At 42.0% G+C, this 27,989-nt stretch overlaps 1 protein-coding gene across 1 annotated transcript; it reads right to left on the bottom strand.

The window, feature by feature from the left end:
* On the bottom strand, window positions 1–27,835 carry emc2 (ER membrane protein complex subunit 2). The gene is made up of 11 exons (XM_031278299.2): window positions 27,731–27,835; window positions 26,815–26,928; window positions 20,530–20,594; window positions 19,467–19,552; window positions 17,705–17,762; window positions 12,966–13,051; window positions 12,597–12,656; window positions 8,908–8,989; window positions 8,550–8,660; window positions 6,675–6,779; window positions 1–661 (listed from the first exon to the last, which is right to left on the bottom strand). The coding sequence occupies exons 1-11, from the start codon at window positions 27,795–27,797 to the stop codon at window positions 575–577; spliced, it is 921 nt and encodes a 306-aa protein (XP_031134159.1). The 5' UTR covers window positions 27,798–27,835; the 3' UTR covers window positions 1–574.
* Window positions 27,836–27,989: the final 154 nt, after the last annotated feature.

Below are 27,989 nucleotides of genomic sequence, written 5' to 3'. Positions count from 1 at the left end.
TATCGGCAATCGGTTGTACTTTTATTAAGACATTTTCATAGATTAGACAAAAGAAAAAAATGTTTTATTAGATAAAGATGTTTCATTTACAGATAGTACGGAAACAGTAAAGGACCTCAGTGCCGACAGGTGGGATCTCCACATTGTCTTTATAAATAACTTTTACTGTATAGCTTGTTATCTTTCCTGGTCACAGAGTTAAAGCCTTGATGTGGATGTGCTAATTAGTGATATCAGTTAGAGATCAAACTAAAAAGTTAGCATGGGATGGGCATAGAGAAAATAATCCAGTCATTGGGAAATCACAGCTGGGTTAATACCAAGTAGAACATGTTTAAATGAGTTGGAGTACTTGGAATTTGCTGTTGTAGGTTCCAGATGGGTGGGGACATGAAGGAAACAAATGTCTTCCATCGTCCATGTCGAGTTCAATCAATTACATAACTAAACTTGGGGGGGATGATGGGGAAAAAAAAAAAAAAAAAAAAAGATCCGGTTCTGGTCACATTGCAAGGCTATTTGAGCTGCCATGTCGCTCCAAGTGATGAACAGGAGGAAGGAGAAGACAAGGGTACTAGGACATGGTGATCTGCATGGACTCCAGCATCTCCTCCACCGTCTTCATGGAGCATTTGTTCTCCTTGGTCCCACGACCAGCCATCTGGAGAGAGGGGGGAAAGAGAGAGAGAGAGAGAGAGAGAGAGAGAGAGAGAGAGAGAGAGAGAGAGAACATTGACTCATTAGGTCTCTCCGGCAACTAAAGCAATGGAGAGCCCAACTCACTTAAACAGCATCACAGAGGCTGTGATAACCTCGTCCACCCTAGGGACCTTTTTTCACAGCAGACATTTTGACTTGTCATAGTAGGAAAAGCACAGCTGAAATTGATCACCTTAACGATGGCTCAATTCCATCAAGTGTCCCAGTAAGCTATTTCAGTGAGTCAGCATGCACAATACCAGGGCCTCTCCTAAGTGGAATGCAGCCATCATTAATGGTTTGGAATACACCTGTGCTTTTCCTACTATGACATGTCAACATGTCTGCCGTGGAAAAGGTCTGTACCACGCTTCACGGGGTTTGCAAAGCTAGAAGCAAAGATCATCAGAGAGAGGCAGCGATGCTCATTAGATAGCACTGGTAAACAGGTTATGTAAAGTAACGCCTCTAATCGGCAGGGGGTTTTTCAACTGTTGCATAAGTGCCAATTCAGTAGTGTGTGTGTGTGTGTGTGTGTGTGTGTGTGTGTGTGAGTGAAACAGGATGCCCACATGATTAGTCCACTTCCATGGCCTCTAGTACAGGAGTACATAACACTCCGTTCTAATTTCTGCACTGGGTCCACAGGGTTCCACAGGAAGTGCCGCAAATTATAATCTACAAGCACATCCAGGATTACTCATGCATGCAAATACAGGCGCACACTTCTACCCAATTAAACTTTGCAACCGACAAGGCATCCCCTCAAAAAATACCAAAGAGAAAGAGGACTTCCCTAACCTTGGGCAGGGGACCAGGGCTATAATAAAGGGTCCGTCTAATTAACTCACTCTGGGTGCCCGGGTAGCTTAGTTGGTAGAGCGGGCGCCCGTATATAGAGGTTTACTCCTCGACGCAGCGGGCCCGGGTTCGAGTCCGACCTGCGGCCCTTTACTGCATGTCATTCCCCCCTCTCTCTCCCCCCTTCCATGTCTTCATCTATCCTGTCAAATAAAGGCCTAAAAATGCCCCAAATAATCTTTAACTCATTCTTCACCCACATTTATATATAGTCATCTTTATGATATCTTTCTAAAAGTTCTATTATATTATATTTAACACTATATTTTATATTTATATTTGACAGTAAATGTATCAACTGATGCCAGTTAAAAAATAAGATACAATCTGCAGTTAAGTCAGATGCAGGTTTTTTTGCCAATTTATTCTCCCCTTCCATCGTAGTTACCATATGTTAAAACACTACAATGAGACGTATAGCAAAGCTACACCATTATTTATTGTTAATGATAAAAGTCTACAGCCAGGCTACCGCCTGTGTGAGGCTGTACTTAGGCACAGCGGTGCTTTGAGCTAAATGCTAACATGATCATGTTCAGCAAGTACAATGTTTACCATGCTCAGCGCCTTGGTTTATCGTATTAGCATGCCAACTAGGGCTGGGCGATATGGAGAAAATCAAATATCACAATATTTTTGACCAAATACCTCGATATCCACACCGCAACAATATTGTATTGTTGACTATGGGTGCTTTCACTAAATATTTACACAATGAGACTTTTGATAAATAATCATCAGTAATGTGGATATAATGACTAAGTGGGTAAAGGCAAATAATAGAACAGTTAAAACAGTCTGGTAAGTTCAGAAAATGACATCACTTTACTGTAATGCAGCCTTTAAAACCAGGAAAACACAATACTGCCATATTACGATATCCAAAATCTTAGACGATATCTAGTCTCATATCACGATATCGATATAATATTGATATATTGCCCAGCTCTAATGCCAACATTGACTGCTTAGCACTTAACACAAAGTACAGCCGAGGCTGATGGGAGGGTTATTAGCTTTGCAGGTATTTGGTCAGAAACCAAAAAATGTAATTGAACTGAAAATATTTTGAAAGTCAGGGGCTTCACCGAAGTGATTACAATTCGCCCTGATGGGGACATAAAGGTCTTCACCAAATTGGAAACATTTGAAATGTAATACATTTGTGGACACAAAATAAAAAAAAAAAATATCTCAGCATATCAATCATCATATACAAATCCAGAGACACAATTTGAAGAAAAATCTGCTGCTGTAAAGAAGCAGTTCAGATATGTCAGCAACAACACAGCTCAACAGCAAAGGACAAGCAGAAGGCAACAGCATTGCAGGGTCCTTTCAATTAAATCATTATGAAAACACCATTACCCAGAGTCAAACACAGGCAGGGGATATTGTTTCAGTGCTGCCTCTGGACCAGAGAGCACATCCTGCATGTCCTCCAAGGTGAGAGAAGAGCCCCTTGAGAGCGTGTGCACACTTGGTCAGACACACTCATTGTAAACATAATCATTTCAATTCTTGAGAAGCACACAGTTGATTGAAGAAATGGAAAGCGTGCCCCCTCACCAAGACCATCTTGGCTTTCTTCCAAAAACGCACAGTTCCTCCTCTACGTTATATCTTTTTGTGGAATAACGTGGCAAAATGGATAAAACTCGACCCCATGTGTAACATAAAGCAATGCTGTGAGGCATTTATTCATTCAACCTTTTGGCCATGCTCAGGATTCTACAAACAGGAACTAACTGTAGCCTAAACCTAGCCTATAGTGTATTTCCATGGCTAAAGTTTTTTCCTTCCTCTTTTGCCAAACTCCATCTTAGAAAGGGCAGTTGGCTAAGGTGTGCAATTAGCTACGTCATTTCCAAGTGTGACTCATTCTTTTAGGTTTTTTGTGTGTGTGTGTGTGTGTGTGTGTGTGTGTGTGTGTGTGTGTGTGTGTGTTGGGGTAGCTATAATGATCAGTGCATTTCATTGCCTTTGCTGCCTAATGCACCATTACCCCGGGCCCGGTAGTCAATTATCTCCACAGCCTGAGGTGAGACCACCACATTAACTCCTGCCCTGTTCTACAACAGTAGGAGCAGAGCAGACAGCCCCACATCTATTTAGAGCATCTGATAATAGAGTCATGACGCAGTGGGAGCCTGTGGTCCGTGACAGAGGAGCTAATCAGAGAATGTGTTTAGAGAGTTACGGCAGGAGGGCAGGCCATGCAGTGCTGCTTTGAAGCCCCCTGCACCTAAAGACCCACACATCACATCCCCAGGTCTTTTACATGTCAGCCGGCCCCACCAAGGTAATTACATTTCTTTTTAAATTTAAAATGGGCCCCAGTCAGTCGTGACCTCTCGCTGACGTCTGCTCCCACTTGCACTCACCTGCCCACCTTTTTCTCACACTGAGGTATGACAATCACCAGGTACCGGGGCGTAATAAAAGTGGACGACTGACACGGGCAACGCTTTAAAGGGGCCATCAATCAGCAAGCACAAGCCCACAGCAGCCTGCAGCTGTGTGACGGAGGCCCACACCGCCGCTCCCTTTTAAAGATCTCAGAAGCAATTTAACTGGAGGTGGGGAGGCAACCTTACACCTTGTCATTTCACTTGTCTCACACAGCAACCAAAAAGAAATAAATAAAAACACATCTACAAGTGCACACGTGCGTGGTGTACAGGCTTGCATATACATACTGTACATACACACTTACAGCTGAGTTGAAATCCCAGTACAACCTCACTATTAGCAGGCAACTTAAATAAATACAAGAGGTTGTAGAGCAGAGCAGAAGCAGCGGGGCGGGAGGAAGCTCACATCATGTTCTCTGGAGGACAAAGGTGTGACTGACTCGCGTTTGACTGACTTGTTCACTGGCTTCTAAGTATAGCTGAAGTATTTCAGTCTGTCATCATAACAGCTCAACCTCTGGGCCACTACAGTATCATAGCAGGGGCCGTATCAGCTTCCTCATTTAAATATAACTGCTGTCTTGCTAATCCATTTAAAAAGGTGTTCAGGATAAATATGCTCCGCAACATGCAAGGATTTCTGTGGGGTCTAAATCTTTTATTATAACATTTTTCTATAAAACCACTGCTAAGTGTTCATTGACAGCTGAATTCTATGCCCAAAGAATCGACTTAACTGCATATAGTCTTATGTAAGGCAGTGCTGGGGAGAAAATGGCTAACCATTTGATTTATTAAAGCCAACATCACCAAAGACAGATGTGTGCTCCTTGTCTATGGGTAAACCCTCTGCCACACCTCCTTGGCAATAAAGAAAACATTTAAGCAAGGAAAACAAGTGCTACAATACTGGTTATGCTGTCTAATCCCTGTAAGTAGTTTCAGATGAAGTCCCAAACTAATGTTGTAATATTTTTCCAAGCTTATTTGATATATAAAGCCAGGCAAATGCCAACAATGGATTCATAAATATAAAGTTTAGTGCAACATGTCAACAGAAAAGAAGGTTCCTTTACAGACAGTATCAGGATTTCTGGCTGTCCTGTCTGATGCCTCGGACCCTTCTTATGTTACACTCAGATTTTTTCAGATATTCGGACGCTGCCGACTTCCCTCCAAATGATAATATTGTCAAACACTTTGTCCCTCTGCCTCTTTTGGGCCTCTGTTTCATTATTAAAAGTTAGCGGTTAGAAATATTCATTTTGTCCCCAGCAGGGATCAAAGACGTTCTAAGACAGTGAGGTGAGGTCAGCGAGCATAATGATCAAAGTGACGAGTAGTGTGTGGACTTGACATCTATCGAGGCCTTTGATTGACTAATCTTGTTGACCAAACCACCTCAACGTTTTTGCCATTTATCAAGGAGATCTATATCTGCAGACATATGAAGTGTTAAACCAAACAAGCTGCAGCTCTTCAGCTGTGACATTCAACTTTAATTCAAACATAAAGGAACAAGTAAAAACCTAGAGCTCTTCCATGACACTTCTGCAGGAGCTCCAAAAGAGAGCAGCCACTCACCGTGACGTTGCTCACACTCTTTCCAATAGAGCCCTCATACTCGTCTGAGGGCTCAACGTGAAATGTGTCTTATAAGGCGAGGACAGCCGAGTGCTCTCTCTCTCTCTCTCAAAGGAACCGCTTATTACATGTCCAACTGTTGATGCCCAAATAAGCAACACATATGGCCCACATGGCAAAAGTCTTGTTTAAAATATGCTTTATACATGGGTTGCTATGACAACGACATAAACTATTTTAGTGATACCATCTGAGCAGCTCCTCACTTTTTCCCCTCCTTGCTTTGCACTTTCTTACTCTCTGTATAGTAGTAGGTCAGAGTCACAACATTTACATCAAGGGCCCTAACGTTTTTCTTGTCACCAACCCTCAAATGGGTTCATTGGCCCCTCATTATCAGATTTCATTTCAGGGACTCCAATTCTGTTAAATTGATTTAATATTAAAAGTACATATTGCTGAGAAACACTGCAACAAAAAAAAATAAATCTAAATAACACTGAAATCTATAATTAGGATCTTGGATTTGCTGGGGACCTCCGAGATTCAGTTCAAAGGTCCTTGGGGGTCAATGAACCTCACTTTGAGAACCACTGAACTAGACGACTCTCTGCTACAGTTTAGTGTGATTGTGGTCCTCGGGAGAAGCCGCCTGTGGCTCGGCGAGAAGCTCATCTGCGAGACCAGGGTGTGGAATAAAGTCTTAGCAGACGCTGTGGCCTTAAATCAACACATTAACAGTAAATGTACCCAGACACACTGAAAGACACTGGGGTTGTTATTACAACACTGCAAGCCGAAGGCATCCTTCAGGACGGCTGTGCGTTCAGGGGTCATTTGGTGGTGGTGAATGCTTTTCACAAACTATGCAAATGAGGGGAATTCTGGATGTCTGGATATTGTGTGCAAAATACCCCATGGAAGCTAAAACCGAGTCATAAGAAAATATGATTGGTGGTTTTCAGTGTCTGGCGGAGTGAAGGGAGATGTGGGAAAAAAGAGAGAGAGACTCTAGAGATGCACACAAGATATGGAGGCTGGACAAGATAGTGGCAAGAATAAAGTATAAAGTGAAGGTAGATTATCAAGCCTAATGACAATCGTTCTGTGACTCACCTTATAGGCTCTATTTATTTGAGTTGCAGCCCAGGCAGCATACTTCATATTGTCCTTCTTCACCTTGGCACTAACTTTTGGACTGGCAGCGATGTGACTTGCAGACTAGAGGAAACAAAGAAAACGGGAAGATAGAGCAAAGGAGAGAACAGGGGGAAGGGGTGTTCTTATATCAAAACTTGGTTAAACAGCAATAAAAAGGCGTAATTGAGATGAATGTGCAACCACTCTTACCATCTACCACTCCACTAGTCATTGTGGCAGAATGAAGAAGAAAAAAAACAGACCTTGGCCTGATGACACAAGAGAAATCATTTCCGGGGAGGAAAAAGTGAGTGTTGTAATGCTTCATACGTAAATTGTCACTTAACGGGGCCTAATTTCTCCAACACCATCGATTCACTGCGATGAAAGGACCTTGTATGTCTTATGCAATTATTTTTTTTAAAGCAGAGCCCAGTGAGAGGAGCGCTGTGTGAATCAGTCCTTGCCTGCCCCGACAGCTCCCCTCTGAACCACAAATCCCATGTCTTTCCCATGTTCCTGCCATCATCTCCACACAGCAAACCCCAGAGGGCTTATCCTGCATGCACTTCAAAGCCCTCCCTACTAATGTGCTGAAGCTTTAACTACACACCAACCTGGCCCTGTTTTTTTTCAATAAAATGGTTTGGCTTCTGATTTTTCAGTAAGCATTTTCTTTCTTTTTTTACTCAAGAGCAACCTTCATTTAGATTATGTCAGCCCAGTTAGGCTATCCCCGAATAACACTGTTATGGAGGGGAATCCCCACGCAAGTGCTTTAAGTAACTAACCCACAACCCAACTGTGGTCAGTGCTACCCGGTCTGCTGAACTGACTGACTCATCGATCGAACTGACTCAGATGGTGTGAGATGGTGAAAGTTTCCTGTCCTTTCACTGAACTTCTTGCACCTGTCAAGATCTGGACCACCGAGACTTGCTGACAATCTGCAAAGCATACTCTTAAAACAGATCTGTGACTGATAAAAGAATAAACTACCACCTGAAGTATCCATTAAAGACCTGAGTGTCGGTGGATGACTTGTCAGGAAACCGTACAGGGCCTGCTCTGTCTCCAGCCGACATTGAGAGTTACCAGAAGCAAACGTCTTGGTTTTGACCCTGCCCTGCGCCTTCTGTACTCTGCCTACGCCTCGGAGCGGTTTCAGAGGGTGAGGGCTGCTGCGAGGTGTTTGGACTACCTGAAGAATCCCAGTGCAGCGCTGAGGAAAACACTGGGGCTCTCTGTAGTAGACCTGCTTCCCCTCTCCACTTTTTATTCCCTGCACCGCTACGTTTGTGTTTTTATGTCAAGTCTCAATTACATATGATGCATTGGCACTAGCAGACAACATCCTGTTTAAACAAATATGTAGATGAAAGGGCTAGAGACTACAATCAAACTGGCACCTGGTTGGATAACTTGCCAGTGACAAAATGTTTGCAGCAGTTGTACTGCTCTCACTCTTTTCTTTTACTCTGGGACTACTTTATTTATTTAAGTCATAAACGTAAAAAAACGTCTCACCAAAGGGGTATTATTACTAAAATAAAGAGCTCCAGAGGGGCAGACTTTTCCGATGCTGGACTTCACCGTCTGAGTCAGCACTGAGCTGACCTAGCACTGAGCTGACCTGTCTGAGAGCCCCTTCTTAGCTCCCCCCAAAAACACACACACACACACACACACACACACACACACACACACACACAGTCGTGCTTGACACACTCAGTGGCCAGCCTCAACCTTGACAAACCACAGGGTTACAAAAAAGGCTCTACTGTTTTTGTTTTTTCTTTCTCTCCATCTCTCTTTCTCTCCCACTTTCTCTTCATGCAAAGCAGTACTCACCATGTACAGACCAAACAATGCCCTCATGTTTCGGTTGTTCAGCCTCAGCGCCTGGGCAAAATACTTTCTGGACAGCTCCAGGTTTTCCAGCCCCCCCTGAGTGTACTTCACCTGTGTGGAGGAGGCATTAAACACGGCCAATAAGCTGTGCTAAAGGGCAGCTCAAGCAATGACAGCATGACATCTGAATAAGCAACACATGACAACCCTGTGTAAACACATCTCCTTTCATGAGCCTATATTCCCAGTGACGTTAAGTGCGTGTCGGTGTCTCTCGGTTTTACAGAGAGGCACCATTCACAGAGAGCTAACATTTATTCCACAGTTTGCCCCCATGCTTGATGACGGACATACCTACCTCAGCGTACTGCTCACAGTACAAGTGATTGTGAGGATTGGTCATCATCAGCTCCTCCAGACAAAACGCGGCTTTTCCATAGCTGTGGAAATGACAAGGAAAACAGTAAGCCGATTGATACAGCTGTGGATGTGTCATCCTTTAGCTTGCTCAACTGTGAAGCACAACATCTATGCCCAATAAATTTACAGGTATAAATTTGAATTGAAAACTACGTGGGGTACGGGTCAGTTTACATGTGATGGAGTTAAAGTCTATGTTGTGGAGATCTGTTAAGATCCACCACATGACATGGCGTTTATTTACAGGCTTACAGTAAAGGGTGCTCAGTCAGCTGGCAAAGGTAAAAGCCTATCTAGTGTGGTGATTCTCCCCCCTTTGGGGGACGCTGAGGATCAATCTTTTCACTCTGTGTTTTTTCAGCCTTTAATGTGTAGTTAACTACCTTCCTGAGGTCAGCACTACAGTATGAGCTGGCACACTGTGCCTATACTCAGATGAGATCACTTCTCAGCGGCAGACTGCTGAGCTGTTGACCTCACACTAATCTGCTGCCACTCCACTTCTAATACACAGTTTCCCATTCACAGGCCAAGTTGAGCTAAGATACAGTATATCACTGAACACAAAGCCATAAAACGTCTGTACACCTAACAAAACAGAAGCCAACGTACACAGATCAAGGCAGAAGCAGACCTAGCAACAGAAAATGGGGCTACACTGCCCGTCTATCAGCACATCCAAGCAATGTCATTTTTGTCATGTTGCTTTGTAAGATTTAACTTGTTCTTAAACAATCCTTATTAGTTAACAAAAACACCACTGCTTGCATCTGCACACTTCTACATTGGGATAAATGGGGAGTAACTTTTCACTGCTTGTGAGAAATGAGGGAAACGGTAAGATGCTGAGCTTTTTCGTTGTCCAAATGTTGCCTGCCACAACATGAAGAACATATCAGTCTATTTAAAGTCCGCCATGGTAACTAGCTGAAAGATTAACAGCATAGGAGGGAAAGGAAGGTGGGGACAGAGAAAGAAAGAAATAAACAGGGGGAAGGGGTTTAGCAGAGGGGGGAGATCAGAGGGCTTGGAAGGTTGGGGGCTGTTTACAATTACCGCTTCCTCTCCATAAAGACTTTCAGATGTGCTCATGCAGTGGCCGTGGCCTGCAACAGAGCCCGCTCCATCAGCCATCAACCAGAATCTTGTACCAGAGCCAGACCCTTACCTCTTCTACTCTTCCTCTAAGCCATCTATCCCCGCCATCACCGAGCTACTCTCTATGGCAGTTCCTAAGCTCACTCTTTACCACAGTGTTCGAGTAAGGTTGTAGCCACCTTCATGTGCGAGACCGTAAGAATCGTATGTTTCTTTTGGAGGTTTGTAAAACCATCAGCAGTGGCTTTCCCCCCATTTCAATACCACATTCTGACTGCATATAAGACAAAAATGGATCCAGACTGGGCAAAGTATGTTTGAAAAATGTATTACTATTTATCCTGTAATTCTGGATGACCAGTCCAATTTTGTTAAGTCTCACAGGCTGGGTCAGAATGAGAGCCAACAGCATATTTCGACAGTGGCTATGTGCAATACTCAAAATAAATCAACAAAATAATCTCCTGTCTAAACATCGCTGGCATAAGGATTGTTTTAACAGTGTCAACTCAGCGGCTATTAATTACGTTTTCAATGCGTTAACACTGATGCCTGCTGCAACCCTAAAAATCGCAATGCAGAGACACACTGCTTTGTTTATTTTTAGCTCCCAGGGTGTTGCGCAGTGAGGGGAGAAGAGTTTATTTCTCTTTCTCGCTTCTCCATCACCCTCTGTTTTCCCTTAGGGGGGAGGGGGGTGTGCCACAACCTTCTCCTGGGAAAAACAAGTGCTCTCTCTCTCTGCCCCCTGCTCTAGCCCTCTGGAAAAGAGTGGCGATAATGCCGGACTATCCGGAAGAGGAGGAGGAGGGGAAACAGGGAGTTTGTAACCCAAAAAAAAGAAAACAAAGAAAAGAAATTGACACGCCTGTAGATAAGGGTCTGTGGGAGTGAATGGTGTGATATTAGAAGTGTTGGGATAAGCTGGGAGATAATCCGCTCACCCCTGGATTTCCTCTGGCTACTACAGAAATAAAGCCTCCCAGACAAAAGCATGAAATATCCAATAAGTAGCCTTCTCACTGCGCTAAACATTCCTGCTGCCACTGCCCTTCTACCAGAGCAACCACAGTCAGCGTACACACACACACACACACACACACACACACACACACACTTCAACTACAGACACTGCTTCACTAACTTCTGAGCCCCAGACAATTAAGGAGGGATAAAAGGTGACACAAACAAAATCTTTTTTCGTTTCTTACAATGCTCTTGTCTGTCTGGCAATTCTCCTTGGCAACTGAGATATCAGCGGGAGGCCAGGGAGTCTTTTTTCTCTCATATGTAGGAGAGGAGGCTTAAGACTGAAATCCTATTAAACTACTCTTATGTGACAAACATGGACAGGGCTCCATTCAGACCCCTGGCTGAGTTAGGCATCTCACTGCCTTCCATTGTGGCCATCCAACAGCCCTCTGGAGATCAAGCCATCAGTCTGATGTGAAGCCCTGTTAAACTGACAGATATGTCTCAAACATATGACTGCCTTACTGGAAACAACCACTTTTTATATGATAAACATCTATTATTAAAGGAAGAGTTCACACTAAAATAACAACTTAACACAGCAGACACACCTCAAACATTCTCTTCAGAATGTATACATTTTGCTATGAAGGATGTTTGGACCTATCCTCGTTCATTTCTTATCGTTTTGCCACTATGATTAACAAATTCAAATTTGTATCTGTTGTTTTGGTAAAATCCAACATGGTGATGCCATGCCAACTCGTTTTGCCTGATATGAGGAAACACACTTATGTTTGGTTTTTTGGTTTCTCTTTTTTGGGGTTATATATTTCTTAGGTAAAAGGTGTGAGTTTGAACAGATAATTAGCAGACAACTGGCTGAATATATTGCTCATTTCCTGTTTTGCATCACCTTTTCTGGTGCTTTCACCCCACTGAGATATTTACCATTCTCCATGTGTGGTTGTTTATCAAAGCTGCTGTTTTGAAATCAATGCTCCAGAATACTTATTATACAACCCAATGAAAGCGAGAGCTAATTTTATCCTCTAACTGTGTAAAATCAAGCTTAAGTTTACCCACTACACCTGGAGTAAATGTCTTGCTTGAAATGTCTATTGGCTTAACTTGGTTGTAATTGAAAAGGTGGGTCACGGCATAACCACAAAGAATGTGAGCTAGTGCTTCAAAGCTGTATATTGATAGGCAGGAGCACATAATGGACGAAATTTGGCCCGCCTGTCACATCTAGCAGTACTCCTAAATGGATGCATTGATACAAAAAGGTGACTCAACCTTTCTAACAATGCAACTTTTTAAGATGAATAACAACATTTTAATGCAACGTTGAAAATCACACTTGCCGACTTTGGTTTATGGTGATAAATGACTTTGCGGGCTAAATTTAAAATTGTCACTGTTGTGTCATATGCCATTGGAAAGTGCAAAGTAAATCATCCTTGGGGTTCAGCCTAACTGATTTTAAAATGTGTTATGGTACATTAAAAATGAGCAAATACTAAAATCATACGGTCACTTCAATTATGTATTTACTCGTGTTCGTTGATGTAGAGCTCTGACAATTCATGCCACGCTTCTTGGTCCCCCACAAACCTGTAAACAAAAAAATGACAATACATTATCTTCCTCAAACATAGTTTATCAAGTCATACCAGTCCTTTCAGGGAAACAGGGAATGCATTTGTTACATAGTAAAGTAAAAAGTATAGTCTAAGTATAAGTATAATATTACCAATACAATAATGACAGTGATCCAACTGTCAAGGTAGGAGAAACCCTTTGCTGGAATTTCATGCACAAGTTGTGCCAGCTCAATTGAAAGCAAACTCGGTTTTTAATTAAAATAAAAGCCAGGGGAGGAGGGGGTGCCTGACCCTCTCCCCCTCTTGCAGAAACACTCACTGCTCCAGATACTCATTGAGCTCCCGGATGGCTTCAGTGCCCTTCCCCTGGGCCTTCAGTATGGAGATCTTGCGCTTCCTTGCTGCCTGTAGAGCACAGAGTAAACAGGATTAGGAGCTCAGCTCCTCGAGTGTTTGTCTGAAGGGAGGATGAGAAGATGAGTGAGTGTAAGAGTTGTGAGTTTAAGTGTGTACATTAGCGTGTTTTCAGTGCACCACGATCCTGTTCCAAGTTTTGCTGTGCGACTGAATCATTTAAAGAAGATGAATCAGCACTTTGGTGCAATACACATCAGCCATTAAAATAAAAAGGACACAATTTTCACACTAAGTTAAGTTTGTCAAGTGTATTTATATTATTGCTGGGGAATTTAAACAAATATAAGCCTACTAAAGGCATAATTGGAAATGGTTAGTGGCCATGTCCAACAGGAGATGGACACACACATTATGAGTCAATGTTTGGGAGTTGGAATGAGCTCAGTGGCTGAGATAAAGTGGTGAGTCATCCTCTAACCAAGTGGGGAAAATGGCACACTCCCCCAAACCCCAACGCCTGTCTTCCTGCCGACACGGCACGCATCTAGCGCTGCACCAGCCCAACTTACATCAGCTGAAAATTGCTTTCCGCTTCATTTTGATGTTGAAGAGACCTTAAGGTGGATTAGATTCTCATCAATCTGAATTAGAAAGTATTACTCCTGCTGCTGCAACTTTTCCAAATGTTTTACTCCCCCAACCCCATCCTCCTCCTTCTTTTGGTAGTAAGTGAAAACCTTAACAGGAGGCTGTCGCTCCATTAGAAGCGCACTGCCCTGCCACAGCCTATTTTATTTATGGACACTTGATTGAGTAGGGCTTCCTCTCCTGCACTCCTAGCCAAAGCCATTGAGGGCTGTGTATGAGTCATGTCTAGGGGGCTGTAAATTTGGGCCTCTTTTGACACTGCCATCACAAGAAATCCACTTATCCATCAAGCTGGGACAGGGACCTACAGAGACACTGCAGCTTCAACTGACAAGCAATATTTCAGCCTCTCAAAGAAAAAAGCACACAGGCAACAGAACATTTAGATAAAGCTACCTACACCCCAATGTATTATTCATATTTCTTATTCCCAAACACACACTTCACATCTGTAGAGGTGTGTATTTTTAGTATCAGGGTGGTCTAAAGGGAAATCGAGAGAGAGTTATTAAAATATGTTCTGAAGGTATCAAGCAACAGGGAACAGTGAAAGGTCAACCCATTATTTCTTCTTATGAAACAAAAGATCACACCATTTTACATCCAGTGCATTTCACCAGAATGTAATGCTATTTGAGATTCAGGAATTTATACTCACTTCAGGCTAAATTAAAAGCATGTGGGATCTTTCGTTATCCAATACCGAAAAAGGGAAGCAGAAATAAATTAAACACTACAGCAATGTTGAATGTGGATTTTTGCACTTGTACGCTCTCGCCATCACCACACCCACCTCTCTTCTCTCCCAGCTCTTTTTCCTTTTCTTTCCCAGATAAAGAACCACTTGGGGCTCAAAGGAACATATGGAAGTTGGTAGCCCAGAGAGTCACACAGCACTTTATTAAACGAGAAGCAATTCCAAACCACTCCTCTCTCTCCTTCTTTCTCTAACTAATGATCCAGAAAAACCTGGCAGTGGGTCTGATCCCTCTGTTGCTGCGATTCTTTTTTAATTAGCGCTCTGAGGAGACCTTAGAGGGTGAGGACTGGATTATTTAAATCACCCCTGGCTCTTTGCTACGACCTACCACAACCTTCCTTTATAATAACAAACATTACAGCAAGGGTGGCACACCTATGTGTAGCACTGTACATCTGTGCAATTGGACGGAGGAAGAAAGGGAATTCAAAGAGCGAAAGACAAGTCCATACAAATATTAATGTTGATCTAATGATGATGATGCTGTTAAATGTGGTTTTGTTTTTTTCATCTTTACATAGCAGCGATGGAGGCGTGTATTTATATATACACAATTACGATCAGTTAAACACAATGAAACATGATGCCATTTTTTATTGCAAGTCAAACTTCCATTACTTTTGTGAATAGACTTCACATTCATGTGGTCAAGAAATTCTGAATCGGGGCTTTTAATTCCAGATGACTTGACCCAAACAAATATAATCTTGTCCTCTCGTCCTACAATGAATTTGTTATTGCATGTGTTTATGGGTCAACCTCAGAAGTCATCTATGTGACCTCAGTGGCTTATTTAAGAAATGCTAGCTTTTTATATATGTTTATATTATATCACAATAAAGAAATTGGTGCATCCTCGTATGCAAATGTTGTAGGTAGGTACTACTGCATAATCTAAAAATAAAAAAAAAGGTTGAATAAATGCATTTACGCATGCAGACAAGAATTTTGCCAGATCATTGCTGTAGGTATTGGAACATAGCAAGCAATGGAAGGGCTAAGAGTTTGAAACATTTTGTGGACGCCGCCATGGCAAAAAAACCTTGAGCAATTTTTGTTGATTCAACAATTTTGGTTAATGGGTACCACATCTATTCCACAGCCTGTAATTACAACAGCTCAGTTTCCAATCTCTGCTTCGCATGCTGGGATGCCTCGCAAGTCTTCCTTGTGGTCGCCAATTTTCCGCCATTTCTCAGGCCCATCCCCTGCCCGATTCTTAAGAGCGTGTTGGAGAACATGTAGGGAGGAGATAGCCCTCACTCCAAGACAGGTGACCTAAACAATGCCATCATATCATCGCTCCACCCAAGTCATTCAGGACAAGGATTGTGGGAAAAGGGGTTAAGGTTAACATCCCAGGGACAGAAGACCAATTTGTCTGTTTTGTTCCATTATCGGCCCCGGGTTTGACTGACAGCCTACGCTCGCTAGGGTGGCAGTATCCAGCACGCAGAGACCAGGAAACTGACCATTCCCTTTCCGAGGAGGTCCCTGGAATCCCTGGAAGATCTGTGCCATGTCGGGGAGGTGCCCTGGGATTCACTGAAATTACAACTCCCATTGTCAAAACAGTGGTTAAATGTGAAGCAATTTGTTACAGAATACGCCAATTACTAAAACATAAATTTGATAGAGCGACGCAAAAATGACGGCGTTACAAGTAATTTACGTGATTTGTGGCTTTTACTTCAATCTTCTATTGGACAGCATGACTGGAAAAAAAACAACCTTTCAAAGTATTCACTGCAACCATCCCAGTGTTATTACCTTGTTAGACATGGCATGGATCAAGATGACTTCAGCATAAATTACGAACTATCATACAGATGTTTTTGCTCGTTATTTGTCACCTGAGATGCGTAATCCATGAGACCGAGAAATTATTAAGTCAGTTGGCAATCCTTCAGTTGCTTGTTCTGTGGCATTTGTTATAGGCAGCATCATCATTTTTGATAGTGCCTATACTTACAGGATGCTACCAAACAATTAAAAACAAAAAAACTAATTCTAATTTTACGTAAGCCCTCTGAGACAAGATATATTTTGAGCACAAAAGTATTTCACAACTCTTGCGAAATTTTGTTGTGACATTGTGCCTAACCCTTGCCTTAAAAAGAAGTATATCGTGTGACCCGACCACATTTTAAATTGAAATATAACTGAGGGGAGCAGGCCATGAAAAACAGTCCTGTCCCTTGTTTTAAAGGCTGAATTGCCAATCTCACTTGCAAACTTCCAACAGCAACTAAAGCAGAAAGTAAACAAAGATGGTCTTGACTAAGTGAAGGCGGGAGCCAGCAGCTGTGGCTAGATAAAGATGAGGAGGCTATTCCTCTATGACACAGCGAGAGCAAGCGGGATGGGGTGCATCAGAGCGAGGTAAGGATTATTAGTTTTTCAGTAAGCCTTCTATTTGTTTAAAGCAGATAACTGATGATGTGAAGAGTCTTCGCATGGCATCCAAAGCACAAATGTCTATGCTGTGTCTGTAGCACTCTGCCAGCTGAGAGAAAATGTTCATTACATCTAAAGCAATCCATGTCAGCGTGGTACAGGAAACTTGTCGAACATCTTTGGGGTGAAAGGTGACGGGTAGAGTCAAAATAAAAAAGGTCATGGTTGTTGTTGTTTTTTTAAACCCTTTAAAAGATTTATTTTCCTGCATGGCCACATGTCCTTATGGAAACAATTAAAAGCAGGTACATTCTATTTTGGGTTGGTGATGTGGGATTGACAGACACACTGGCTAGACATGCTTCTGCCCATCATTTCACAGGGATGAATAGTATATTAAGAAAATAAGATAGCAAGGAGAGAGCTTCAGAGAAGTATACTTTGGGCTTGTCTGTATTAACAGCAAAGGACACAGCAGACTTTGCACCTGAAGCGAGTAGACGGCAAGAGAGAGGGTGGGACAGGAGCTCAGCCTTGTTCACTCATGGTGGGGGTCTGAAAGGTCCAGTAAATCACCATCTTCAAAGGCCAGACCTTTATTTACACTCTACTTCCACCAAACATGTCTTCCACTGACTAAGACCATGAATCACCCCCCACCCAGCCCAGCCCCCTCCGTCAAACACTTTTCAGTTGTGTGGGTGAAAGGCTGATGGCACTGTGGTTGAGGTCAGAAAGGCCAAGGGGAGTTTGACTTAGCAAACTCACGCTGCTAACACCAGAGTGCCTCGGCAGATTTAAAGCCCTGCAAAAAGCTGCGACCACAAAGTGAAACAAGGTAGAATGCAAAACTGAGGTATTTTTCCCCCCTTTCTTTCCCCACTTCTCAGACTTACCGTATTGGTGGGGTCATCTTGGAGGATGGCATCATAGTGCTTGTTAGCCTCGTCGTACCTTCAGAGAGAGAGAGAGAGAAGAATACAAATTAGTTTTTTAACCAATCCCAGTCCCCAGTTGGGTAAAACTATGTGGTGGGGAAATCAAACATAGTTCAAGGTAATCAGGTTTCTATATACAGCATGGCAAGTTCCGATGATTACAGTGAGGCTGTGCAGAAATCAGTGGTGATTTAAAGGGAGAAATAAACATTTAAATTTGCGTTGCTGGTCACACTGCCGACATTGTGAGAGGCTTATATCACTTCACAATGAGTCATGAAATCAATACAAACAAAGCGCTGTTATAAAGATTATATTTTCATTTGATTGAATCCAGTTTGATTCACCTTTAAACAAAATGAAATTGCTGCTTTTACATCTGTCCAGATCCGCAGCTAAGCTGTTGGTTCAGATTTCCGTCTCTTGGCCCATACATAATACCACAACACACATATGAACCTGATAAGCAACAATATCCAACACAGCCCGCCTCAAACTGTTACACCGAGTCCACATGATTCTGTTTAAATGGGAAATTTATGAGCTGTAAATATCAAATCATACGGTAAAGAAATCTGGGAATAGGAGGTATGTGCACTTCGCTTGTCATGTCAAATCAGCCGCTGAAGGATGATTTTAGAACTTTTTTCCTTTTTAGGGGTAATCTACAACTCTGACGTTGAAGCAGCCAAAGGCAGGGTTCAGTGATGAGAAACTGTCCCGCCCACAGCCTGCAATAGACAGAAGCAACTCTGGTTCCCATTAGCACTGAGAAGCCCCACTTCCAGCGCTGCTGCTTCCCTCACATTCACTTTATTACTCAGCCACACTTTGGGAGATTTCAGACGGCACTAGGCGACCACTCACGAGCCACTTTGATTTGCTTTATTTATTTAGGAACTGTGTGTGTGTGTGTGTGTGTGTGTGTGTGTGTGTGTGTGTGTGTGTGTGTGTGTGTGTGTGTGTGTGTGTGTGTGTGTGTGTGGGTGTGTGTGCGCGCGCGCGCGTGTGTGTGTGTGTGTGGGGTATGGCCATGCTGTTTGAAGCTGTGTCATTCAAGTGTAGCTCTGCCTGCTGCCAATTAGATCACAGTGTGTCGTTTATTTAATCTGACAGTGCCGAAGCAATCACTCTCAATTATCACATAAACTCTGACACAACCGATAAACCAGCAATGGTGATCCGGGTGGGGAATGTGAGCGAGGTAGCAAACAAATTGAATTACCCTTATTTCAGCTCAGTACAGACTAAATTACCCCGTTTATCTTTCTTGCTCATGTTCTCCATTCTGCTTACTTTTTTTTTTTTTTTTTTTTTTTTTTTTAATAACCTGCAGATTCCCAAATAAAAACACATCATTGGAGGCAGGCAGGGGGGGTGTCATTATTTATGGGGAGTAATAAAATAAGGAAAGAACGGAGGAATAGAAACCAGAGAAGATTGAGGGACCCCCAGAATAACAGTGGGATCCGACCACTTCCTTCCCGGGAATCCCTAACTCAGGCTAAAAAGGGCCACAGGACTACCCAGTGCTGAGCCTATCCTCTCCCCGTTCCCCCCCCCCACAACCCCCCACACACCCACAACCCCCCACCCACTCACACACACAATCTGCTTATAGTTTCTCGCCCCCAAGCCTCCCAAAGTACCATAGATAACAGTGCGGCTGAGCTTTTTTTTGCCTCCTCTGCCACTGGAGCTTTTGGTACCCGATGCTTACCTTTCCAAGGCTTCCAGCCTCATGCCCGATAATCGCTTCACTCTGTGGCTATCTGGAAACTGCTTCCTCAGTTCCTGTAGACAGGTCTGCAAGGATGTGGGCAGAGGGGAGAGAGACCAATTAAAGTTGGCTGTAACTAAAGTTTATGTTACACTCTTGCTCTCACACACATACCTCTAGAGATACGAACCACCTGTCTTGAAAATGTTAGATTTTGCCCATGTTCCAGCTAAAAATACACCAACTTAAAAACAGGCCAATTTTGCAATGTTGCACTTGATTATGTTAATCATTTAGGCAGCCACGGTTGATACTATAAAAGGGGAGTGAGGATGCTCTCTGCCACTTCCTCCTCTACACAGAGCTTGGATTTGTTTGATCATACAGTAGTTAAAGAGCTAATGGAGTAAGAGAGTAATGGTTATCATCACATTCAGCATTATCCTGACTGAGATTAAAAAGTCTGCAGTATGACCTGAATTGTTTGCACTATCCATCAGCTGAAGGCTAGTCCTTGTGCTTTTTCTGGCAGCGAGGCTGTAAGGAAAGCCAATAGACAACTAATTCCAATGACTGAGTTCTGTCCTTTCTGTACTTAATGAGTCATTGTTTTTGCCAGGGGAGTTGTTACATCCATACTGATTGGAGATTAACCATTCAATAGCCATGATCTCGTCTTTTTTCTTTTTTTTATCCCGTGCAGGTTTAAACATTTTTAGAGCTATGAAAATTTCAAAACATTGAGTTAATTAAACATCACATTAAGCTTTAAGGATAGCAAATAAATCCTGAGGGGAAAAATCAGTTGAACTCCATAAATGATGGCCAAGTTCAGCTAACACTTGAAGCATGCTTCTCCACTCATTTGCTGCACCCTCTAATTCCAACTTTCAGCAAATTGTTTTTCCAAAGTACAGACAGAGTAATACCATTTGGCCAAATAAAAATCAGATTTTCGCATTTGGCAGAGGGGGTGCAGCAAAGTAGGAATGGCTGCCTGTGAGAGAGTGAACGATGCCTTTTGAAGCTCCAGGGCGTGTGAGGAAGAGTGGTAAAAACTTACCAGAGCCAAGTCATCCCGACTGCAGTCCAGCGCTGCAATCATCACCTGCTCATAAATAATCCATACTGGGCAGAAGAGACACAGACAAAGAAGACTGTGTTAACGCCCTTTCCATTCCACTGTCTGTTGTAACATTAAAAAGTGATATATTGAACTGTACACTTGACGTCGCAACTTACAAGTCTGTCCCCAACAGCTGCACATCATGTTTTTACACACGCAAACAAGCTTCAATGATGTGAATCAACAGCTTATGAGTTCATTCAAAGAACTTACCCCTTAATATGTAATGCTACATTTACCATTTTCTGTACAGAATACATTAAAAGGCAATGTTCAAAAACCATACATTCATTTAAAACTTGGACGGAACTACAATCATAAATGCAGGACTATTTCAAGTAAACGCCCTTGTGCAAGGCTTTACAGTCATGTTATTCATTTCCCCACGGTGAGCTGGTAATAAAATACTAATTCAATTTCAGTAATAAAGTTACATTTAAGGAAATGAGGTGTAACATTATCAAGGAAAATAAGTTGTAGAGACATGGAAAAGGTGATCTTAGAAGGTATCGGAGGAAAAAAGGACGGAGTCGCAAGTTGGGCAGTGAAATGAGAGCAAAGCTTGTTTTTGGTTAAAAAAAAAAAAAAAAAAAAAAAGGTAAACAGTGTTGTTCACATGCCAGAACAAGTTTCAGCAGCTAAATGTGGTTGGGTTAACAACACCATGTGCCTGTATTCACTAAAAATACAAATGTAAAGATCACTTTCAACATAAACACAATCTAAAGCCGATTTGATCAGTGAGTGGTGCTAAAGCATTAGTGAGATGTTTATATAAAAAGGTTTAAAGTATCTTGACACTTTTCACCACAAATAGAACTACCGTGAGTCCTCAAATAAAAAAACGGTAGTTAATTAAAAGCCGGGCCTCCGATAGTGGCCGGGTCAACACGGACAAATAAAGGCCGGGGGAAAATTAGTGTGGATTATCTCCTAAGTGCCTTTCATATAATATTGAGTAAAAATGAAATTCAAGTTCATCGTAATGTACATTTCTAACAATTTAATTTAACAGATTCAACAATATATTCATGCTTTTTTACACATTTTGTTTTTCTGGATTATGGTACTCATGTTAAGTATTATTGTCTGCATTTTAGTCAATGCGGCTGTATGTGTTACTCAGCCAAGTGTAGTATGTAGTAACGTACAGGTGCCAATAGATGGCAGTAGCTACACTGGATGTAACACGGGTCTCATTTAGTGCTAGCAGAGAATGACGGGCTCTGGTGCTAGTGACGGACTTTTCAACAACAAAACCAAAAGAGTTTTGAAGTACACGGAGGAAAACTCAGGTGAAAAAGCTGCGAGACATGTCGACATTGACCCCAGGAGAAGCCGATACCGGAAGAAACAGAAGTACGAGCTGACAAGATTAGCCAACAAGAGCAGAGCAGAGCACGGCTAGCTGGAGGTGGGAGGAAAAAAGTTAGCCTGGAGCTAGAAACAAAGCTAGCTAGCCACAGTCTGTAACGTTAATCAGATACTGGTGTGCTGCAAACCAGCAATGTGTTTTACTAAACTACTGTAGGCTCTTATTGTAATCTACCAGCAATACTGTAGTACCTGTATTTGAAATAAATACCCAGTACATTTACAGTGTTCAAACTGACACAATGGTGGCATTTGATTATTTCTGACCCAAATTGCTTTGTCTCCCTTCTGGCTGTTGTTGTATATGGTGATATTTTTGCAAATGTTTCTTAAAAAATGAATGATCTCCGTCCACTGGAACTCTATGGCTTTTAATTTAAAACAGTTTATTTAAAATTATTACACTTATCAAACAGATGGAATTAGAAATAAAGGCCTGCCTCTAACAAAAGCCTGCTTCAAATAAAAGCCTGGTACCTTCTGCAGTTCAGGTAAATATAGGCCCCGGTTTTTATGTGAGGAATTACGGTATGAATGAATTTATACATAATAGATCATTATTTTTGGAAGGCAATTACATTTTTAACCCTCAGAATCTTCCAGAAGGCACTAATAGTCAGTTCTTAAAATATAGACTTTTGCATATCTGTGCAGCTTGTCTTTTTAATATAAACAGTCTTACTGCTGTGACATTATACTATGATACTGATCTGTACATTATGTTGTAGAGTGGGTGTAATTGGTCATATTGACTATTGTACTAGAGACCTTATTGTTGAATATTGTCAAATGTGATTTAATAGCTACATAAAACCAATCTCAAGAAAGTCTGAAAATGTCACCATTGTAATGTTTATTATACTCGCAGAACATGGCATGTTGACCACCATCATCATCATCATCATTAACAGGCACAGCCATTCCTTTAACACGTTTCACTTGTTGGTTAGCTATTTAAAAAAATGAAACGTTTATTGAAATGTTTTTTTCATTCAGTCAACTGTAACATTATAACATACTGACTAATAGCCTGGCTATAGAAGCCAATTAATGGAATTAATACAACATGTTAGACAGACAGCCCTGACAAGCAAACTGGACATGCTCAGCCAAATAAACACCCCGTTAATTGAAAAGAATAATAAAAATCCAACTCCACCCAAAAACTGGCAGGTTCTGCCAAAACAAACTTGACTTTAATGATTCCAAATGTTGTTTTGATAATTGCCATCTCATTTCACAGCCAATTTAAGAGCTGGTTTCAATAAAACCATGGCATGTTAAGTTATCCGCCTCTTCTGAAGACTGCATGAATCATATTGACTCGGGAAAAGGACGAGTTTTATGGGGTACTGTTGGAAGGGAGACCATGACCTTTGATATGTTTATGGTAAGTAAAACTCACTCCTGCTTAAAAAATAAAATCTTAACAAATCAACAGCATACTGTACCCAGTGCATTACTAGCCAACATACTTTGCTTTCTATTGCACCTTTCAGACTATTACAAATGACTGTCTTCTGTGGCCAGGTTAGCTCAGTTGGTAGAGCAGGCGCCCATATATAGAGGTTTACTCCTCGACGCAGTGGCCGCGGGTTCGAGTCCGACCTGCGGCCCTTTGCTGCATGTCATTCCCGCTCTCTCTCTCCTTTCATGTCTTCATCTGTCCAGTGGAAATAAAGGCCTAAAATGCCCAAAAAATAATCTTAAGAAATGACTGTCTTCTCAACGGTTAACTGTAACCGTTAAGCGCAGCGCAAAGCTCGACGCAAGCGTCTTTGCTAGTTTAAGACCGACGCAGTTGTCAATTTCCCGTCCAGCGCCTGCGTCGTTTAAATAGCAAATGCACCTGAGCCCATCTTTGTGCCAATGGGCGTGCTGGTCTTACAGGGAGGTGTGTTCAGGTGCATTCTTGGCGTATTGCTATCTTGAGGCAACAGAGAGTGATCGCACCATTGACCAACAAAAACCTGGTCTAAAGTCAATAGTCATTGTTATTTTGACGCCTGCTTCACCTCGTGGAGTTTTGGTGGCATAGAGCTCGTGCCATATACGTTTTGGTTGCGCACTTTCACTTCACGCACGAGCAGATCAGTTTCTACTCCTGAAAATCTCTCCTTCCTGCTGAGCAGATCCACCATCATAATAGCAATGCACCAATGTTCAAGCGCGCCTGGCTTTTAAAGGGAATGGGAGATGACACTCTGATTGGTTTATAGCATGTTACGCCCAAAACACACCTATGAATTAATGAAGACACTAAGTACAACCCTTTTGAACCATGCGCCTGGCGCACGGACCCTTTTTTCCGCCGTCAAACTAGCAAAAGTGCATTCATACAGTCGCTAAATGCACCTGCACCAGGCGCTTCACGCCGTGTGCTTAGATCGTTAAAATATGGCCCTATGTCTGGAATATAGTCAATTTTCAAAGTTATTTTCGCCTTTTACTGATAAGCCCCTTAGTTATTTTTTGTGAAGTTGCCCACTCATCATCATCAAAGTCACCAAAAAAAGTTAAAGAAAATGTTAACCTGTTTCCATGTTAAGTATTTTACCTCCCCCCCCCACAAATCTCCTAAATATCTGTTTAATGTATGTTTGTATGTACATATACAGTGAGGAAAATAAGTATTTGAACACCCTGCTATTTTGCAAGTTCTCCCACTTAGAAATCATGGAGGGGTCTGAAATTGTCATCGTAGGTGCATGTCCACTGTGAGAGACATAATCTAAAAAAAATAAATCCAGAAATCACAATGTATTATTTTTTAACTATTTATTTGTATGATACAGCTGCAAATAAGTATTTGAACACCTGTCTATCAGCTAGAATTCTGACCCTCAAAGACCTGTTAGTCTGCCTTTAAAATGTCCACCTCCACTCCATTTATTATCCTAAATTAGATGCACCTGTTTTAGGTCGTTAGCTGCATAAAGACACTTGTCCACCCCATACAATCAGTAAGAATCCAACTACTAACATGGCCAAGACCAAAGAGCTGTCCAAAGACACTAGAGACAAAATTGTACACCTCCACAAGGCTGGAAAGGGCTACGGGGAAATTGCCAAGCAGCTTGGTGAAAAAAGGTCCACTGTTGGAGCAATCATTAGAAAATGGAAGAAGCTAAACATGACTGTCAATCTCCCTCGGACTGGGGCTCCATGCAAGATCTCACCTCGTGGGGTCTCAATGATCCTAAGAAAGGTGAGAAATCAGCCCAGAACTACACGGGAGGAGCTGGTCAATGACCTGAAAAGAGCTGGGACCACCGTTTCCAAGGTTACTGTTGGTAATACACTAAGACGTCATGGTTTGAAATCATGCATGGCACGGAAGGTTCCCCTGCTTAAACCAGCACATGTCAAGGCCCGTCTTAAGTTTGCCAATGACCATTTGGATGATCCAGAGGAGTCATGGGAGAAAGTCATGTGGTCAGATGAGACCAAAATAGAACTTTTTGGTCATAATTCCACTAACCGTGTTTGGAGGAAGAAGAATGATGAGTACCATCCCAAGAACACCATCCCTACTGTGAAGCATGGGGGTGGTAGCATCATGCTTTGGGGGTGTTTTTCTGCACATGGGACAGGGCGACTGCACTGTATTAAGGAGAGGATGACCGGGGCCATGTATTGCGAGATTTTGGGGAACAACCTCCTTCCCTCAGTTAGAGCATGGAAGATGGGTCGAGGCTGGGGCTTCCAACATGACAATGACCCGAAGCACACAGCCAGGATAACCAAGGAGTGGCTCTGTAAGAAGCATATCAAGGTTCTGGCGTGGCCTAGCCAGTCTCCAGACCTGAACCCAATAGAGAATCTTTGGAGGGAGCTCAAACTCTGTGTTTCTCAGCGACAGCCCAGAAACCTGACTGATCTAGAGAAGATCTGTGTGGAGGAGTGGGCCAAAATCCCTCCTGCAGTGTGTGCAAACCTGGTGAAAAACTACAGGAAACGTTTGACCTCTGTAATTGCGAACAAAGGCTACTGTACCAAATATTAACGTTGATTTTCTCAGGTGTTCAAATACTTATTTGCAGCTGTATCATACAAATAAATAGTTAAAAAATCATACATTGTGATTTCTGGATTTTTTTTGGATTATGTCTCTCACAGTGGACATGCACCTACGATGACAATTTCAGACCCCTCCATGATTTCTAAGTGGGAGAACTTGCAAAATAGCAGGGTGTTCAAATACTTATTTTCCTCACTGTACATGTATGTAATGTCATGTATTTATGGACTTGGCTGTTCAGCCATGACTGTGTCTATCTGTGTTTTCCACATCACAGGAAAGCTAAGATCCCGTTTAGAAATGTGTCCAAAAGAAAAAAATACATATGACAAAAGAGGAGAGAAAAACAATCTAGCTAGCAAAAAAGAACCCACTTAAATCAATCATATCTCACACAGTTGTAGAGATGATCCCACAGTCAATAACATTAGCCTGACTGTTTTAACAGAAGGACATTCAGTGGTTTCCGACACCACAAAACATAAGATCCTCATTTAAAAAAAAAAAATGCTTTTAAACTTTGAAAAGACATGCAGGCTGTACTCATCTCTTGGGAAAGGAGAGAATAACCAGCTGTCTGTTGTGTTATTACCAAAACGCTAGTGTGTTTCCCCTGGTAAATAGTTTGTCATAAAGGCCACTATTTCTCTACTTCAGTAGTCAACAGTCAACTGTTTAATGTTATAAAATGAACTGAAGACTAGTGTAGAAAACTGGCATTGTCAGCGGGCTGCCTAATTTCATTTCTAATGCTCTGTGTTTGCTTGCTAAAAATCTGGAATGATGTTACATTATATACAGATGTATTTAGTCGTGGATACACTTACTGTCATCTCCCAGTTTTGATGCATGTTCACTGATCAGCTCTTCACCAACATCCACAATTTGTTCACTATTTCTGCAGTTATCTTCTCTCCATTTACGCAGCTTGTCTCTCATCTCTGTGGACAAATTGTTAAACCATAGGACAGTTCTTATCTGAAACAACAACGGTTTTTGAACATGATGTAACAAGCCTGGTCCTCTGGGACTGTGCAATACACGATTTGGGATGAGAGTATTAAAGGCAATACATATCAAGCTTCACTGGAATGTGCAGTAAGGTTTTTTTTATTAGTTATACCGTACGTCATTGAAAGTCACAAGCAGCAATGCATTTAGTTAAAATTATCGAATTAACAGAAAAAGAAGTACAACTTCTAACGTTAACCACTTCGGATTTATGTTCGTGCTACTAACGTAAGTGCGCTTGCAAGTGGACAAGATGACACTAACATTACAACTGCATTATTATTGTATTGCTATAACGTTATGTGTTTTGCAGCGGCAGAAATCTATTGCGACGTAACGTTAGCTATAACGTTAGCCGAAGCCATGACTAGCTAGCATGCTACAGACGTTAGGTGGTTATCTGAAAGCAGACAGGCACCGCTTAACGTTACTGCTTTCCATCGAACGCTACCTTAGCACCGCCAACAAATAAATTAGAAATGACGGTGATTGAGCTAGTACGGATTATAGGTCTAGCTAACGTTACTGGATTATATAGCTAACCATGCTAACTAGCATTAGCTAACTCTTTTTCATGCTGACTTGTATGCTCGAATTTTAGTCTGGGACCGTGACAAGTCTTCCCCATGCTCTTGCACAAGACGAATACCAAGAAAACACCGACTGCCTTCAAAAATATAAAAACATGTCTCAATGACACTTGGGGAGAATCTATTTTATCTTTTGTCTTACCTTCCCAACCAACATCGTACATTTCTGATACCGACGCCATCTTTTCTCTTTTGACAACAGACGCCATGGCTACGTCATGGGCTTTCCAACTGTGGGCGTGCCTGACGTTAATAATACAATAAAATACATACTTTTTAATTGTGTTCATTAATAACAGTTATAATACAGCAGTAATTATTCTAACACTGTAATATAATTATTATTGAGCAACACAGTGTCTTGTTTTTTTTTTTATTGTGATAAGATAGGATAAAATAAG

The sequence above is a fragment of the Sander lucioperca genome, chromosome 10, assembly GCF_008315115.2.
Source record: "Sander lucioperca isolate FBNREF2018 chromosome 10, SLUC_FBN_1.2, whole genome shotgun sequence".
Lineage (NCBI taxonomy): Eukaryota > Metazoa > Chordata > Actinopteri > Perciformes > Percidae > Sander > Sander lucioperca.
Note: the sequence above shows the minus strand (reverse complement) of the source record. Positions and strands in the feature narration are given on the sequence as shown.